General features: G+C 37.0%; 1 protein-coding gene across 1 annotated transcript; it reads right to left on the bottom strand.

Moving 5' to 3' along the window:
- Positions 1-574: 574 nt before the first annotated feature.
- On the bottom strand, positions 575-3,034 carry LOC127102439 (probable alkaline/neutral invertase F). The gene is made up of 4 exons (XM_051039810.1): positions 2,930-3,034; positions 2,400-2,753; positions 1,848-2,279; positions 575-1,597 (listed from the first exon to the last, which is right to left on the bottom strand). Exons 2-4 carry the CDS (start codon positions 2,715-2,717, stop codon positions 749-751), a joined length of 1,599 nt encoding a protein of 532 aa, XP_050895767.1. The 5' UTR covers positions 2,718-2,753; positions 2,930-3,034; the 3' UTR covers positions 575-748.
- Between the last annotated feature and the right edge of the window lie 13,752 nt (positions 3,035-16,786).

Here is a 16,786-nt window from a genome sequence, read left to right as displayed (position 1 = left end):
ATCATATACCTTTAACAACCACTATCCAAGAATCAAATCTTATTTCATTGTTGTAAGACATTCATTGATGAAGATTAACGAGGTTATTTTTTGTACCGAACTTGTGTTGGGTCTTTGGATGTCATTACTAGAAATTTTAAATTTCCATGTCATAAGACTACTAAGAACTTTTATATTTTTAGTGTGACATTGGAATCTTTCTATAACTATCCTAAAACCTAATTTTGCAGCTTTTGTATAGTCATATGTTCACGTAACGTAAACTCTTGAAAAATAATACAATTTTAATTAAAAAAGTATTTTGTGATTAAAAACATATATTTTTTATGTTTTTTTTAAGTCTTTTTATGTTTTAATTTTTTTAAAGAAAAGGTATTCTGTCTATTAAAAGAAATTATAATTTTTAACATATTTTTATAAATTAATTAGATGTTTGTTGAAAAAATAGATGAATTAAATGATTTTTATGTTTAATGGATGAATTAGATTTATTTTTTTATATAAAAAAAAGTAGAATTATTTTCCATCAACTCGTTACACCATAAACCATAAATCAATTTTCCCAAAAGTGGCTTTTGCTACCTAGTAGAACTGAAACATGAGATTGAGACTAGATACAGCGTTGAATGAAACAAAGGAATGATAACGCCAACCATAAACAAACTAATTCATATCAACAAACTACATTGATTACATTCTTTACAGTGTCTCACTTTCCCTTCTTCCCTTGAACCATTTTATTTAACTCTCACCATGAACTTGATCTTCTATGTTGAGGCCTTAGTAGTTTATCTTCCTCAAAAGCCACCATACGCAAATGTGATGGATCATCCAGCATCATCCTAGCCACCAAGTATCCAGCAACAGACCAAGTTTGGCATTTTCTAGCTTGCTTCCCAATGTATCTCCCATGCTTTCCATCATAATATTCAGGCCAATTATCCTTCAACAATCTGGTCTCAGCAATGTCAAGTGCACGTTTTGCTATATGCGGCCTTCCCGTCTTGATCGAAGCCGCGGTAAGAAGCCATAAAAGAACTGGCCAAGACCCTCCATTATGGTAACTCCATCTAGTATTTTTAGGGTCACAGCCTGTTGTGATCCTCCACTCATGATTTTCAAGTGCTGGATAGCATATTTTTACAGGCATTTCGCCGATTAATGCATCCCAGCGCGATTCTATGAGATCCATGATTGCAGTGGATTGCTCAGAAGTAGCCAAACATGACAGAATTGCTATGCAATTACCAAGACAAAACCAACGGAAATCCATCCTAGCAGGACTTACATTGCCAATGAAGTAACCACCATGATTAGGCATGAAATCAAATATCCAATCAGGTAGAGAATCAGGTATCACATTAAACTTATTTACTGCAGTGTGCGAGTACTCTTCGGTTTTGTATCGATATACATCATTGAGTTGCTTTAAATCCAACCAAAAATAGCTTCTCAAATGAAAGCTTAAAGCATTCATGCGTCGCAGAATTCTTTCCAAGAACTTTTTCCCTTCCTTATCTTGCTTAAGCAAATACATTGCACACCTTAAAGCCATGTAGAACAGTGCTTGAATTTCAATTGGATAACCATATAGGCCCTGAAAATAGTTGGTCAAAAAATGAATGTGAAAAAAACTCTTCACAATATAAATCAACAAAGTATTATTTCGACAATGTAAAATAATCCCTGCCTTCGTAACTAGTCAGTGTAATTTATGGTCTAGTTCTTATAACTTATGAAACACTCACACAGACATAGACACGATACTAGAAACATCTTCCATACGAAGTATCGGTACTATATAGTTCTTCTCCACTCAAAATTTCAACATAAGTAGTACTACTTACCATTCTACGATCAATCATGCAGCATCCATCAGCACATAGTAGAGTTGGAAACGTGTCGAATCCTTCTGAAAGGCATAAATTCAGAATCAAGCGCATGCCCTCTTGACACGCAGCACTATCAGCCAAGGAAGTGTCTCCTGTAGACTTAGTGTAAGCGCGAAGCAATATAATCCACCAAAATCCAGAATCAACAGGAGCAACTCTCCCTATTGCACTTCCACCAAAATCAGGATCCATGGACTCACGATTATTTCCTGGCTCACGTTTAACCTTAAAACTAGCTGGCATTACGCCTGCTGATAGACGAAACCGATCAATAATTTTCTCCCGCGATTGAAGCAGAAGAGTCATCTCCAGAAAGTTTTTCACAATGTCATGTTCCTTACTCATCAGAAAAGCCAAAGCACTTGGCACAAAGTCTCTTACAAACACCTACATACAAGTAAATATACAATCAAATACCATGTGTCACCTTAACTCTCCCTAATAACTCATGAGGGACTAAATTTTGCAAACCACACCCTAAAAAAAGTTGCTAAAATATCCTTTTACCTGATCATAGTTAAGTTTCTCATCAGAACTATCCAAAGCAGCAATGGTACCAACAGGAACGCCGCGAAAATTCACCAAAGAGAGTCTCAGGGTTTTCCAAGCTTCAGAAATCATTGGTTGTGGATCCAATGGTCGTGATAATTGGGTATTCAAAGCCGAGTTTTGCAGAAAAGGATCTGCCTTATTATTGTTTTCAGGATGATCTACCTGGTTAGAAGAAGAATTCTCCGCAATTCGGTTCAAGTTGTTAACATAAGAACAAATCACTTTGGAAAATGCAGCATCCGCTGATCCTCCTCGACCCAATGATCGATCCATAGTCTAGCAATTACACTGGTAATGTATTGATCAATTCTGCAAAATTCAAGAATTCATTCACGACGATACTCTAGCTTGTTTCACATTCAAGAAGAAAAGATGTATATCTAAAATCTAAAGAAATTCGGAAAGAAAAGAAAAAGAAACGCGAAATGATGAAGATCATAGTAATAGTAATAATAAAAGATGAGATTGGAATGAAGAAAACAAACCCTAGAAATTGAAGAGAGAAACAGTGTGTGTGAAGCTGCTATTGCTGACAGGGAAAGAACGTATAACAGTTTGCACGTTCTGTTTTTCTGTTTTGGCGCTCGCTTGGTTTCTTATACTTCAAAATTTTGAATTTAATTATCAATCTATAAAAATCAAAATAAGATATATACAAATATTAATAAAATAATATTGTATTTGATATCAAAGTTTTGATATTTGATATCAAAGTTTTGATATTCGATAATCATTTTCTTTTTATTTTATTTTAATAGAAATTAAAAAAAATTATTAATCAAATATGAATTTCTTAGATTAAACTTTTACTTTTCATTACATTTGATTATTTGTAAATATATGTCGTCTCTCGCTTAAGAGGTTGTTCTAGACTCATGTAAATATTCTTTCTTAGTTTATATTGTTGATCCTTGAAGGATTGTCCAAATAATTCAATTTATTTGTAAAGATGACGTATATCATCTTGACATTACATTAGTTGATGATGTTAAGGTGTTCCTTTTAATTAAATAACTGTATTTTGATAAAATTCACCATGAACTTGCTAACCTCTGGTGTATTGGAAAATATTGCTCAAATTTATGGTACTTCAAATGATAATGTGAATGATTAATAAGTTCATGATAATGGAATGTTGCATTACAATGTTAACCATGGCGAAAGTTATGGCTTAGGACACAAAAGAAATTAGAATTGAACTCAAGCCAAATTTGTTTTGAACCAGGACATGATGCTACATGGTTTTAGTACAATTATAATTAAAGTGTTGCTATTCAAAGAACTTCTCTTCGTGGTTACTGTTCCGCAGGAACCAAAATTAATCGGTGAACGATGGATGTGAATCGTAACGGTGGAATCGAGCTTCTGGTACGGTGGAAGAGAAGGATGACTTGCAAGATTGATACTTCAACGTCTAAGTCAGCATGAGATTAAGTTGAAGTGAATGAGATCTGAATTCGAATTATCTGAGATATGACACATTCTTCATCTTATATAGTATGGTAGTTATAACAATTTGTTGATCTATCAGCGTGAGATACAAATACTTGTCTGATTAATCTTGGATGTATATCACCTACTTTCATGTCTAGGATAGTGTATATATTCTGCAAGCAACGCAGTGAGTCATTCTGCTCTCTAGACCATAATTATCGGATCATCTGATCGGCCCAAAATAGTTGCCCCACAAACCCTTTCCTCTGCTCTATAGGGTGGGGGCTTTGTTGCGTTTTCCTTTTTTGTCAGTCATTGCTCGACTTGAGTGAAAAGTTATGATGTGACACCATCGTTATGGAAAACTTGCGCCTTAAAATGCTTTATACTCTTGATGTCTTTTCGTTTGCTTTATCATGATGACATTTGAGAACAAGAGTACTTGAGTATTTTCTGAGGAAATATGGACTGTTGATAGTGTTTCCATCCTTTTCATTGGATATTCAACGGTATTTGGAATAGTTATAAAGTTTCTGGAGGCAATGCCACTTTTTAACGGGGAACATGTCATACATTTACAAGGAGGATGCCATGTTCCAAGAGGAGTTTTACCTGGAGAAACGGTTAATCACTTTCTTCAAAGAGTTAGGTTACGTTACACGTTACGTCAGAGGCTTTGTCCCACAAGATGAAGCCTCGAGAAAATGTTTGAAGTGGTTCATTCAAACTCTCTTGTTGATGGACGTTAATACCGAGAAGGAGATGAGGGTCATTTTTGGTGAGCTTTTCGGTAGTTCTATCTTTCTATGTTTGTCGTTTTAATGTTCAATGTTTCATGGTAATTTGTCAATTACCATGCGTAGAATCAATGAAGTGTGAGGGAGTAATTTAGCAAATGAAGAGGGTATATCGGGTTATCCCGGCGATGGTCGGTCTTTCGAATGTTACAACACCCTTCATCGCCCCTGTTATCGTTGGAGTGACGAAACAACTAACTTGACCTTCTTCGCTAGGTTTATTGTAACACCCAAACTTAATTAGTCTTTTAATTATTTATTTGATTTAACTGATTAAATCATTTAAATAATTGTTTTATTTGAATTATGACGTGTTTGACCGGTGTCGATATTTGTGGTGTTTTATGCTAAATTAATTATTTTGGTCGAAATTAATTAATTAAATAATTAGAAATTGGTAAAGATATGAGGAGTTTGGCCAATTTTTGTGAATTAAGGGAAATATCTAGTAAGTGGAAAGAAGTTGAATGTTAGTTGGGAAAAATCATAATTATGAGAAATTAATTAGAATATTATATATTCATAAAATTAGAAAAATTAGGTTTTGAGAGTCTTTTTGTCAATACGTGAAAAATAAGGAGTTTAAAGAGCAAGAAAATTGGATGGGAGAGCTAGGGCTTGAGAGGAAGAATACATAGGAGCTTTTTTTGCTGATTTTGCTATAATTATAAGGTAAGGGGCAGATTATTCAATTAAGGGTGTCTAAATTATGAAAGGGTAGAAAGGTTTCCCTTAACCTCCAATAGGGTTTTGTTTTTCTCTATTGCTTGATATGAATATGATGGATGGTGTTATGATTATGTTTTCACCTTGAATTAATGTCATTAATTGGGTTTGATATTGTGTTGTTGTGTGTTCGTGAATCAATTGATTGCAGATGAAGTTGTGTTGAAGTTTAGGGATTTTGGGGTATAATTATAATCAATCTATTTGTGATAAAAATGATGAATTAATATTAATCGAAGGGTAATTGATGTGTTAGTCATAATAGAATGTGATTTTATTGTGTTTTGAATGATATAATGGGGACGGATTTGAGGTATGTGATGAGGAAAATGAGCGATGCAGAGAAAATTGAGATTTCTGGGAATTTGTATGTTGTTAATCGATTGACACCATATATCAATCGACTGCATGCTTGTTTTGTTGGAAATTTGAACTATGTCAATCGATTGACATCATGTGTCAATCGATTGCATGTAGGGGTGGCAAAATGGGTTGTGGCCCGCCGGGTCGGCCCGCGCATCTGCCAGAAAATAGCGGATTATGTTGGGATTTTGTGTCCGCCTGCCCGCTCAGTCCTTCCCACTTTAAGCTCGTCTGCCTTAAGTCCGCCAAACACAAGGGCGGGTTGGCCCGCCAACCTAGTTATCAAGCATTCAAAATATTTATTTTGGTTGGTTGAAGGTTAATATTTGAAGTATAGTTGTGGAATATTTGTTGATGATTCTGTTTATACATTTATTTGTGAATATAATCAATATTTTTCAAGTAAAATTTGTTAAAAAGATGCTTTATAAAAATTTGTTCTAAAAAATAAGTGAAAAATATAATTGAAATGTAAAACTAAGCATATTAATCTATTAAAAATAAATAAATAAATAGGCGGGCCAGTCTGCCACCTTGGCAGGACGGGCTAGATTTTTAAGCTCAATTTCACTTGACGGGCTTACCCGTCCCGTCCCCTTTTTTGGCGGACATAAGGTAGGGTGGACGACCCATTTTGCCACCCCTAATTGCATGTGTGTATTTTTAGAAAGAAAAAAAATGACAATCAATTGTCATTAGAATTAATCGATTGCATTAAGTTTTTAAGAAAATATTGAGAATTCAGTGAGCAATGAGACTTAATGTCAATCCATTGACATCCCATCTCAATTGATTGATGTTGTGTAATTTTAGGAAAATTCTAAAACTTAACCATGATTTATTGCCCGACGATTTTGGCCATAAGTTTGTTTTCGTGAGTCCAAATGGAGTGTCATTTGAAGCATTGGAGAAGAATCGTGAGTCCAAATTCTGAAACTTAAAACGAGTTTATTTTATATAATGTAATGTTATGAAGAAAGAGAAGAATACAATATCAAAGGAGGACAACCTTGAAGATCTTGCTTGGAGAAGCTTAGATCGTTATTAGGTTAGCTTAGGTTCTCTCATTGGCTTGGGAGAACAATTGCGCTAGGGGCCATAACTGTTTCATTATGTATGTTGATGCATGTGAATGTATGTTGATGCATGTGAGAGACGATCTATATGATAAATAAGCCGGTGAGATCAAAATAATTGCAAATTCCCTCAAATTAAATATTAAGTTTATGCTTTCCAAGTTTTAGCACTCATCAAGCTAGTATCAAATAATGTAGGTTTCACCTACGCAAGGTGCATATTCTATATTAGTAAGGTGCGATGGGATAATTGTAATATCCAATTGCTAAAACAATTGGTCAAACTTAACTAAACAAATTCTAATAAGATTATATATGTTTAGAAGCAAGAGTTGGAAATGATCCATGTGATGGATTGGAATAAGGAGTTATTCACCCAACTAAAATATTTGAGAGTTGTATTGGACACAATTGGAAGAAGTTCCTACCTAAATAACCTAGTTTTGTGTAATTCGCCTAGGCTGACTTAAAACAAACTGAAATGTGGATCTCGACCTACTAGAAAATCTTCCAACGGGATTTTCCGAATCAAATGGTGAGGGTCATTTGTTTTGAGTAAAATAGTGGGAGCATGTTTAATTAAAGGCCTAATTAAATATGTTATTGATACTTATATTTTCATTATTTTCATGTAGATTACCATGACAACAAACACCTCTAACAACATTTTATGATCAATCCTTGACAAGGAAAATTTTTCTGGGACAAATTTTCTGGATTGGCACCGAAATCTAAGGATTGTCCTCAAACATGATAGAAAGTTGTATGTCTTGGAGAAACCTGTTTCTGAAGAGGAACCTCCTAGTTTTGCACCTAAGGTAGAAAGAGATGCTTACAAGAAGCATGTCAATGATGCCAATGAAACTACTTGCCTCATGCTAGCTACCATGAACTCAGAGTTGCAAAAGCAACATGAGAACATGGCAGCGTTCGACATGATCGAACACCTGAAGATGCTCTATCAAGAGCAAGCAAGGCATGAAAGGTTTGAAGTTTCAAAAGCCCCTTTTCAAGGAAAGTTAGCTGAGGGAGCCCCTATAGGTCCCCATGTACTCAAGATGATTGGGTATGTGGAGAACCTTGAGAGGTTGAGTTTTCCCCTCGGAAAGGAACTTGCGACTGATTTGATCTTGCAATCATTGCCAGATAGATTCAGTCAATTTGTACTTAATTTCAATATGAATGATATGGACAAATCTCTTCCTAAACGGCTAGTCATGTTAAGAACTGCTGAGCAGAATCTGGAGTCAAAAGAGAAATCCATTCTGATGATCGGAAATGGAAAGAGACAAAACAAAAGACCCACCAAGCAGGGTGATAAAGGGAAAGGCAAGGAAGTTGCCAAACTCAAACCCATTATTGCTGCTTTGAAGCCTAGTGGATGCATAGCAAAGGAAGGCACCTGCTTCCATTGCGGTAAGACCGGACACTGGAAGAGAAACTGCCCAAAGTACCTGAAAGATAAGAAGAATGGAGTAGAGACTTCAACTTCAGGTATTTTTGTTATTGAAATTAATTTATCTACTTTTGGATCATGGGTATTAGATACTGGATGCGGTTCTCACATTTGTACCAATGTGCATGGGCTAAAAAGGAGTAAAGATTTGGCAAAAGGTGAAGTTGACCTTCGAGTTGGCAATGGAGAAAATGGTGTTTCTTTAGCCGTAGGAACTTATGTATTGACTTTACCTAGTGGTTTAATAATTCAGTTAGAGAAATGTTATTATGTACCTGCTGTTGGTGTAAGCCCTAGAGGCCAATACTTTTGGTACTTGTATCGAATTATTTATTAATAATAAAAGGCTTTTTCTTTATTATGTTTGTTTAATAAAGTCCCTAGAATAGCTAGTCCATTTAATGTATCAAGTATGACTTAATCATGAGATCACATTAAACATAAGGACACTATTCTTAAAGTATCCGTAGTCGAGCTTTATTATGAAGTGGGATAACATTAAAGCATGAAGACTATTATGTTTATAGACTGATGATCACATCGCATGGATCATGGATAAGGAGTTATCAAGTCTCAAACATAGGTATGAATATTAAGAGTAATATTTATACTGAATTGACCCGCTATGAGAATACTATATAGAATGTTATGCAAAGTGTCGTAAGTTATTCTCATGGTGATAATGGTGTATACCACTCTTCGACCTGAAACCACTATGGACCCTAGATGTAGAGTCGAGTGCTTTATTGTTGATCCAACGTTGTCCGTAACTGGATAACCATAAAGACAGTTGATGGGTACTCCACAAAGCATGCTACGGGACATGAGTGACCTAGATGGAATTTGCCCATCCTGCGTAACAGGATAAATATCTATGGGCCCAATATTGAACTGGACAGGGATGACACGGTCTATACCTTATGTTCAATATAGACATAAGGGCAAAAGGGTAATTATACACATAATTATTATCACATAAGAATTTGTCAGATCACATGACATTTTCGTGACTTGGGTAGCAGTGATGTGTTGCTAGATACCGCTCACTGTTTATTATGTTAAATGCGTGATTTAATATAATTGTCAACGTCGCGAAAACCTACAGGGTCACACACAAAGGACGGATTGATGAGAGATAGAGTAACTAAGGAACACCGTAGGGTACGGTGCACTTAAATGGAATACGAAGTATGGCAAGGTACCATACGCTTAAGTGATTTTGGGCATATTATAAGATATGGGCCAAAATACACTTAAATGGGTTTTTTAGCTTGAAGCCCATACAAGTGGTTCTATAAATAGAACCCTTGGGTAGAAGCATTGTCACTCTTGCATTTCGTTTCTCTCTCACTCACTCAAAGCCTTCATTCGTAGCAGCTAGCACTGAGATTGAAGGAATCCGTTCGTGTGGACTGAGTAGAGGTGTTGTCATCGTTCAACGTTCGTGATCGCCACAAGAGGTAACGATTCTATCACTGATCATGCCCATTCGTAAGGATCATTAAAGGAGAAATTTTTAAATTCCGTTGCGTTTTGGATCGCCATTCTCCTTCAGTGGTATCAGAGCCACTTACGAAACCATGAATCTGATAACTGTTTATTTTCTGTATTAATACGATTAAAGACAGAATGAATCAAAGATTAAATTGAGATCGATCAAGTTATATATATGATATAAGTAATCCTGATGCAAAATACATTATATATGATATAGTGTTCCTGTTTCATTCATTCAAACACTTAATGGTTGTTTTCCTTTGAGCGATCAATGGTCGTTAGCTTCTTGATCCGACATTAGTATGGTGAAGCAATGACGTGTTGATCAATCATACTGAATCAACAATCGAGATGTGTTTGACGGTCTGAAATTGGTGCATCAGGGTTAGTGACGGCACAAGGGTTGTGTTGTCAGAGAGTTATGCGATTGGGGTTGTGACTGCACAAGAGTTGTGCTTTCTAGACACTTTTTCGAACAGTGTTAACCGGTTAACGCATATGGTTAACCGGTTAACGCGAAACGGAATACATATTTCTAACAGTTTTTTAACAGTGTTAACCAGTTAACGTATTTGGTTAACCGGTTAACGCAAAACATAATACAAATTATGAACAGATTTTCAAATAGTGTTAACCGGTTAACGTATATGGTTAACCGGTTAACGTAAGGCAAAATTCACCCGTTCGGCTAACTCTGCGTAATGTGATCGGTCGTCGAGATTTAATTTGGTTTTAATTGATTAAAAGAATTAAAATTGATAATAATAATAATGTGTTTATTATTGTCTTGTGGTGATCGGTTATGGCCTTAGTTTTCCTTTATTTTGTTTTGGATTTTAATATATGACCTGCGTGTCGTGCCTCTCTTCTAATCTCTTAATGTAACTTCTTTTCTCAGCTCACTCCCTCGTATGAAAAACGAGTTTCTTTATGTAATGTAATGTTATGAAGAAAGCAAAGAAGTCATTGCCAGAGGAGGACAACCTTGAAGATCTTGCTTGGAGAAGCTTAGATCTTATTAGGTTAGCTTAGGTTCTCTCATTGGCTTGGGAGAACAATTGCGTTAGGTGTAGCGGGGTATTCGTTACCATTAGAGATATTGACTAAATCCAAGGTAAATCATACAAGTCGAGTCGCCACCGCACTTCTATTTATCCAAAGGAATGGTTAGAAAGCGAACAAAAACCTAAAAGTTTTATCGAATAAAAAACTAGTAAAAATGTCAGAGATCTGGGTAAGGGGGTTGGTTATGCAATGGGAAGGTGTTAGGCACCCAAAGCATCCTAGGTACTCCTAGGGAGCCCTTTTCACATTTGTTGTAAGGTTGTTGTTTTTTTTTGTGAAAATTTATTTGTGCAAACATGATTGAAGGGGTGAGAAAAGAATATACAAATTTATTTACATTTTGTGTTTGAATGGATGAACCCATTGCCTACGTACCATCTTAAAAAAAGATTAGGATCAAAACCTCGTAGTTCGGGGTAAAAAAATTCAAAAAAAAGTTGGTGAATTGATTGGTCCAAAAACCTTAAGGTCTTTTGTTATCAAAGGGAGAAAACTCAACCTAAAACCACAAATCCACCATGTGAGGATAACTTCAACATGCTAGTGAGGGGTTAACCCTATAATAAGCATGGAAGACTCATTGTCCATCACTAAGGATAAAGGTGAGTATTATATCTACCTCAAGGATAATTCAAACCTAATAGCTAATGGTTATAAAAAAAAGGGTTTGATTAAGAAGGTGACCATTGAAACCACAAAAAGTATTTGAATGGGTTATATTTACCAATTAAGAGTATTTACAAAAATATGGTTAAAGTGGATTAAAAGGTTCAATTCAGAATAAGTGTTATGAAAAATAAGTTTTGAAAATCAAAAGCATAAGGCTTAGGTTTCTAATGTTGAAAACAAAAGTTATTGTTTGCACAAAAAGTTTTGGCTTGGGTTAGAATGGGGAAAAAAAGGGTTAAATTCCTAAACATACAAGAGATAAGGGAAAAGAAAATAAAACCACATTAGGAGTTCCCCTCTTGAGATCATATTGATGATCCAAGTAGCTCCCATCCTTTGGAATAAGCAGTCACAAACAAATATCTCAAGCCATTAAGCACAGGTAATCGGAATAAACCTCCAGGGGGTATCCCACAAATAAAGTGGAACACCAGGCCATCTCTGCAAGAGTCATGTGAGCCCTCACAAAAAAACTCAACAAACAGGTTAGAGAAACAAGATAGGGTAATCAAGAGTTGCCCCCAAATCAAAATGTAACCACATGAATCATTCCATTAAAATTCACAAAAAAGCTCACAAAAAGCAACCAAGGGCAGGAGGCCTAAACCTCTTGTCAAACACATACATTAGAAGGGTATCAAAAAATTTCAGGTTGAAAGTATAAAGTAGTGGAAATAGGGCATACCTGATTGGGGAGGATCGATTGAAATTGAGTTGCACCCGTGAGGTTTGCAGAGCAATTTGAGGGTTTATATGAGAGGGAATTGGTTCTTTGCCGATGAGTTCCCTTCAGCCTCTGGAGGTTGCTCTGAACTCTGTTAGCTCTTCTCTCACTTTCTTTTTCCTGCCAGGGTAATAGGAATGACATGTCCTTTTGTTTCACTGAAACTCTGAATTTATAACCTGGTTTTTGTGGATCTGTGGGCTCAAATGAGAGAGGCCCAAGTCAAAAAAATTTTTTGTTATATTTTATTTATTTATTTATTTATTATTATTATTTTATTTTTTATTCGTTTTTCTTTTTTTTCTTTTTTTTTAATTTTTTTTTATTATTTTTTTTAATTTTTTAATTTTTTCATTTTTTAGTAAACAAAAGTAAGAGAGGTGACTCTCAACAAGCAATCCACTTGGTAGGATAAACCACAAGGGGTTCCGGAGGGAGGAGATACAGTCATGCCAGGAATATGGACAAAAATCTTACCCTGTTGGGGATCGTACCACCCTTGGGAGAGCACTGAGGATCTCCTAAGTATCCTTTCGTCATTGTGAATGTTCACTTTGTTTAAAAACAAATTATAAAATATTTGATCGTTTAAAACAATGATATTTTCTTAATCAAAACATGCAAAACATTTGTTGAATAGAAACAGATAAGAGTGCCAATAATTGGTTAAAAGGCTCAAATTTATTTGATAGAATGGTAGTCTGCGAATGGCAAGACTCCATAGATCTTTACAAATTTGAAATTGGTGATATATATTGGAAAAGGGCTACATTGAACATAATGATCATTTCTCCACCAATTCTGAATCCGATGTATTTGAAGCTTTGACTGATAATGAGCAAGGATCTCTGACGAACGACAGTTGTAGAACAAAGTCTTGTCAGGATGCAGTTACTTGCCAAATCCCTAATTTTTGCCTAGATTGTCCCAGGACGAGGTACTCAATCTAGCGGGATACATATATCATTATTATATATTTTTTGTGTCTCTAACTTTTGCCTGGACCGTCCTTTCGGGTTTTCAATCCACCGAGATGCTCATTTTTGCCTAAGCCGCCCTTTCGGGTTTTCAACTTAGCGAGCTATTCAGTTTTTTTTTATTATTATTTTTTTAGGCGAAGTATTTCTTGACTGCATCTGAATTCACAGGACGAGTGAAATCCTCCCCATCCATAGTTGTAAGTATCAAAGCACCGCCTGAAAAGGCTCTCTTAACAACATACGGACCCTCATAGTTCGGAGTCCACTTGCCCCTGGAATCGGGCGCGAAAGACAAAACTTTCTTGAGCACAAGGTCACCTTCTCGGAACACACGAGGCTTGACCTTCTTATCAAAAGCTTTCTTCATCCTCTGCTGATATAACTGACCGTGGCACATGGCAGTCAATCTCTTTTCTTCTATCAAGTTCAGCTGGTCATAGCGACTCTGAACCCATTCAGCATCAGTCAACTTGGCCTCCATCAAGACTCTCATTGATGTTATCTCCACCTCTACTGGGAGTACCGCCTCCATGCCATAAACAAGAGAGAAAGGGGTTGCCCCTGTTGAAGTGCGGACAAATGTACGATATCCATGTAAAGCGAATGGCAACATCTCATGCCAATCTTTGTACGTAACAACCATCTTCTGGATAATTTTCTTGATGTTCTTATTAGCAACTTCAACAGCCCCATTCATCTTAGGTCTGTACGGAGAAGAATTATGATGTGCAATCTTGAATTCACTACACAGCTCTTTCATCATCTTGTTATTCAAGTTAGATCCATTATCAGTAATGATCTTATCTGGCACACCATATCGGCATATGAGTTGATTCTTGATAAACTTCACGACCACCTGCCTGGTCACATTTGCATACGACGCCGCTTCAACCCACTTGGTGAAGTAATCAATTGCTACGAGAATAAATCTTTGTCCATTGGACGCTTTCGGCTCTATCATGCCAATCATGTCAATTCCCCACATGGAGAAAGGCCATGGTGATGAGATCACATTCAAAAGTGTCGGGGGAATATGAATCTCATCAGCATAAATCTGACACTTATGGCATTTCTTCACATATTTGCAGCAGTCAGACTCCATTGTCAGCCAATAGTAGCCTGCTCTCAACATCTTTCTAGCCATGGCATGTCCATTGGAATGAGTACCAAATGAACCCTCATGGACCTCAGTCATCAACAGGTCTGCTTCGTGTCTATCCACGCATCTGAGCAGAACCATGTCAAAATTTCTTTTGTAAAGCACTTCGCCATTGAGGTAGAAACTGCCTGGCAATCTCCTCAAAGTCTTCCTATCTTTCACAGACGCCCCAGGCGGGTAAATCTGGCTCTGAAGGAAACATTTGATATCATAATACCACGGCTTATCATCTTTTACTTCTTCTACTGCAAATACATGAGCTGGTCTGTCCAAGCGCATCACGGTGATATTGGGAACTTCATTCCAATATTTAACCACAAGCATTGAAGCTAGCGTATCAAGGGCATCTGCCATCCGATTCTCATCTCGAGGAATATGATGGAAGTCAACCTCAGTGAAGAACGTTGAAATCCTCCTTGCATAATCTCTATATGGAATGAGGTCAGGCTGATTCGTTTCCCATTCACCCTTAATCTGATTAACAACGAGGGTCGAATCACCATATACATCAAGATGCTTGATCCTTAGATCAATGCATTCTTCCAATCCCATAATACAAGCCTCATACTCAGCCATATTATTCATGCATTTGAAAGTTAGCCTTGCTGTAAAAGGAATATGTGCGCCCTGAGGAGTAATAATCACGGCCCCAATACCATTTCCATACTGATTTACAGCGCCATCAAATACCATACTCCATCTAGAACCAGGCTCTGGCCCTTCGTCGAGTGTAGGCTCATCACAATCTTTCATCTTCAAATACAGAATCTCCTCATCCGGGAAGTCATACTAAACTGACTGATAATCTTCAATAGGCTGATGTGCCAAATGTTCAGCCAAGATACTACCTTTAATAGCCTTCCGAGCTCGATACTCAATATCATACTCAGATAACAACATCTGCCAACGGGCAATTCTCCCTGTTAAAGCAGGCTTCTCGAAGATGTACTTGATTGGATCCATTCTAGATATCAACCAAGTCGTATGATATACCATATACTGGCGTAAGCGCTTAGCAGCCCAAGCCAAAGCACATCATGTCTTTTCAAGCATTGAGTATCGAGACTCACAATCAGTGAACTTCTTACTCAGGTAGTAAATATCATACTCCTTCTTCCCTGATTCGTCTTGCTGACCAAGGACACAACCCATCGAGTCTTCAAGAGCAGTCAGATACATGATCAAAGGTCTTCCCTCTACAGGTGGAAACAGAATCGAAGGCTCAGACAAATATTCTTTAATACTGTCGAAAGCTTTCTGGCAATCCTCGGTCCAATCATGGGACTGATCTTTTCGGAGGAGCTTGAATATAGGCGCACATGTGGCAGTCATGTGGGATATGAATCTGGAGATATAATTCAAGCGGCCAAGAAAACCTCGGACTTGCTTCTCAGTTTTGGGCGCAGGCATCTCTTGTATTGCTTTGACCTTTGCAGGATCAACCTCAATACCTCTTTCACTAACGATAAAGCCCAATAACTTGCCAGAACGGACTCCAAATGTACACTTGTTAGGATTCAGACGAAGCTTATATTTCCTCAAACGCTGAAAAAGCTTCAACAGGTGCTCTACATGTTCAACTTCCGTTCTTGACTTAGCAATCATACCGTTAATATATACCTCAATCTCATTGTGCATCATATCATGAAACAAGGTGGTCATAGCTCGTTGATACGTGGCTCCGGTGTTCTTCAAACCGAAGGGCATCACTCGATAACAGAATGTTCCCCAAGGTGTGATGAATGTTGTCTTCTCCATGTCCTCGGGTGCCATCTTAATCTGATTATATCCAGAAAATTCGTCCATAAACGAGAAGACATTGAATTTAGTTGTATTGTCTACCAACATATCAATGTGTGGTAGAGGGAAATCATCTTTCAGACTAGCTTTATTCAAGTCTCTATAGTCCACACACATCCGGACTTTTCCATCTTTCTTAGGCACGGGCACAATATTGGCCACCCATTGAGGATATGTAGAAGTCACCAGGAACCCCGCATCAATTTTCTTCTGAACTTCTTCTTTGATCTTCACTGCCATATCAGGATGAGTTCTTCTGAGCTTCTGCTTTACAGGCATGCACTCAGGCTTTAGAGGTAGGAAATGTTGCACAATATCAGTATCTAGACCAGGCATGTCTTCATATGACCAGGCAAAGACGTCAACATATTCTCGTAGCAACTTAATCAACCCCTTCTTAACAGATTCTTCCAGGAGTGCCCCAATCTTTACCTCTCGCACACAATCTTCAGATCCCAAGTTGACTATTTCCAGATTCTCAAGATGCGGCTGAATGATCTTCTCTTCATGCTCAAGTAGCCGGGTAATCTCGTCAGGAATCTCTTCAACATCATCTTCCTCTGCCTCAAATACAGGGAATTCAAAATTGGGAGATG

This window comes from Lathyrus oleraceus, chromosome 7, assembly GCF_024323335.1.
Source record: "Lathyrus oleraceus cultivar Zhongwan6 chromosome 7, CAAS_Psat_ZW6_1.0, whole genome shotgun sequence".
Taxonomy (NCBI): Eukaryota; Viridiplantae; Streptophyta; class Magnoliopsida; order Fabales; family Fabaceae; genus Lathyrus; species Lathyrus oleraceus.
This window is presented reverse-complemented; position numbering and strand designations above follow the sequence as displayed.

Bases quoted from the DNA above. Each gene is read 5' to 3' on its own strand.
- LOC127102439 (XM_051039810.1), bottom strand. From the start codon at position 2,717: ATGGATCGATCATTGGGTCGAGGAGGATCAGCGGATGCTGCATTTTCC. The intron at 2,280-2,399 runs GTAAAAGGATAT...ACTTGTATGTAG, and splicing joins AGAAACTTAACTATGATCAG to GTGTTTGTAAGAGACTTTGT. The intron at 1,598-1,847 runs GTAAGTAGTACT...AACTATTTTCAG, and splicing joins GCATGATTGATCGTAGAATG to GGCCTATATGGTTATCCAAT.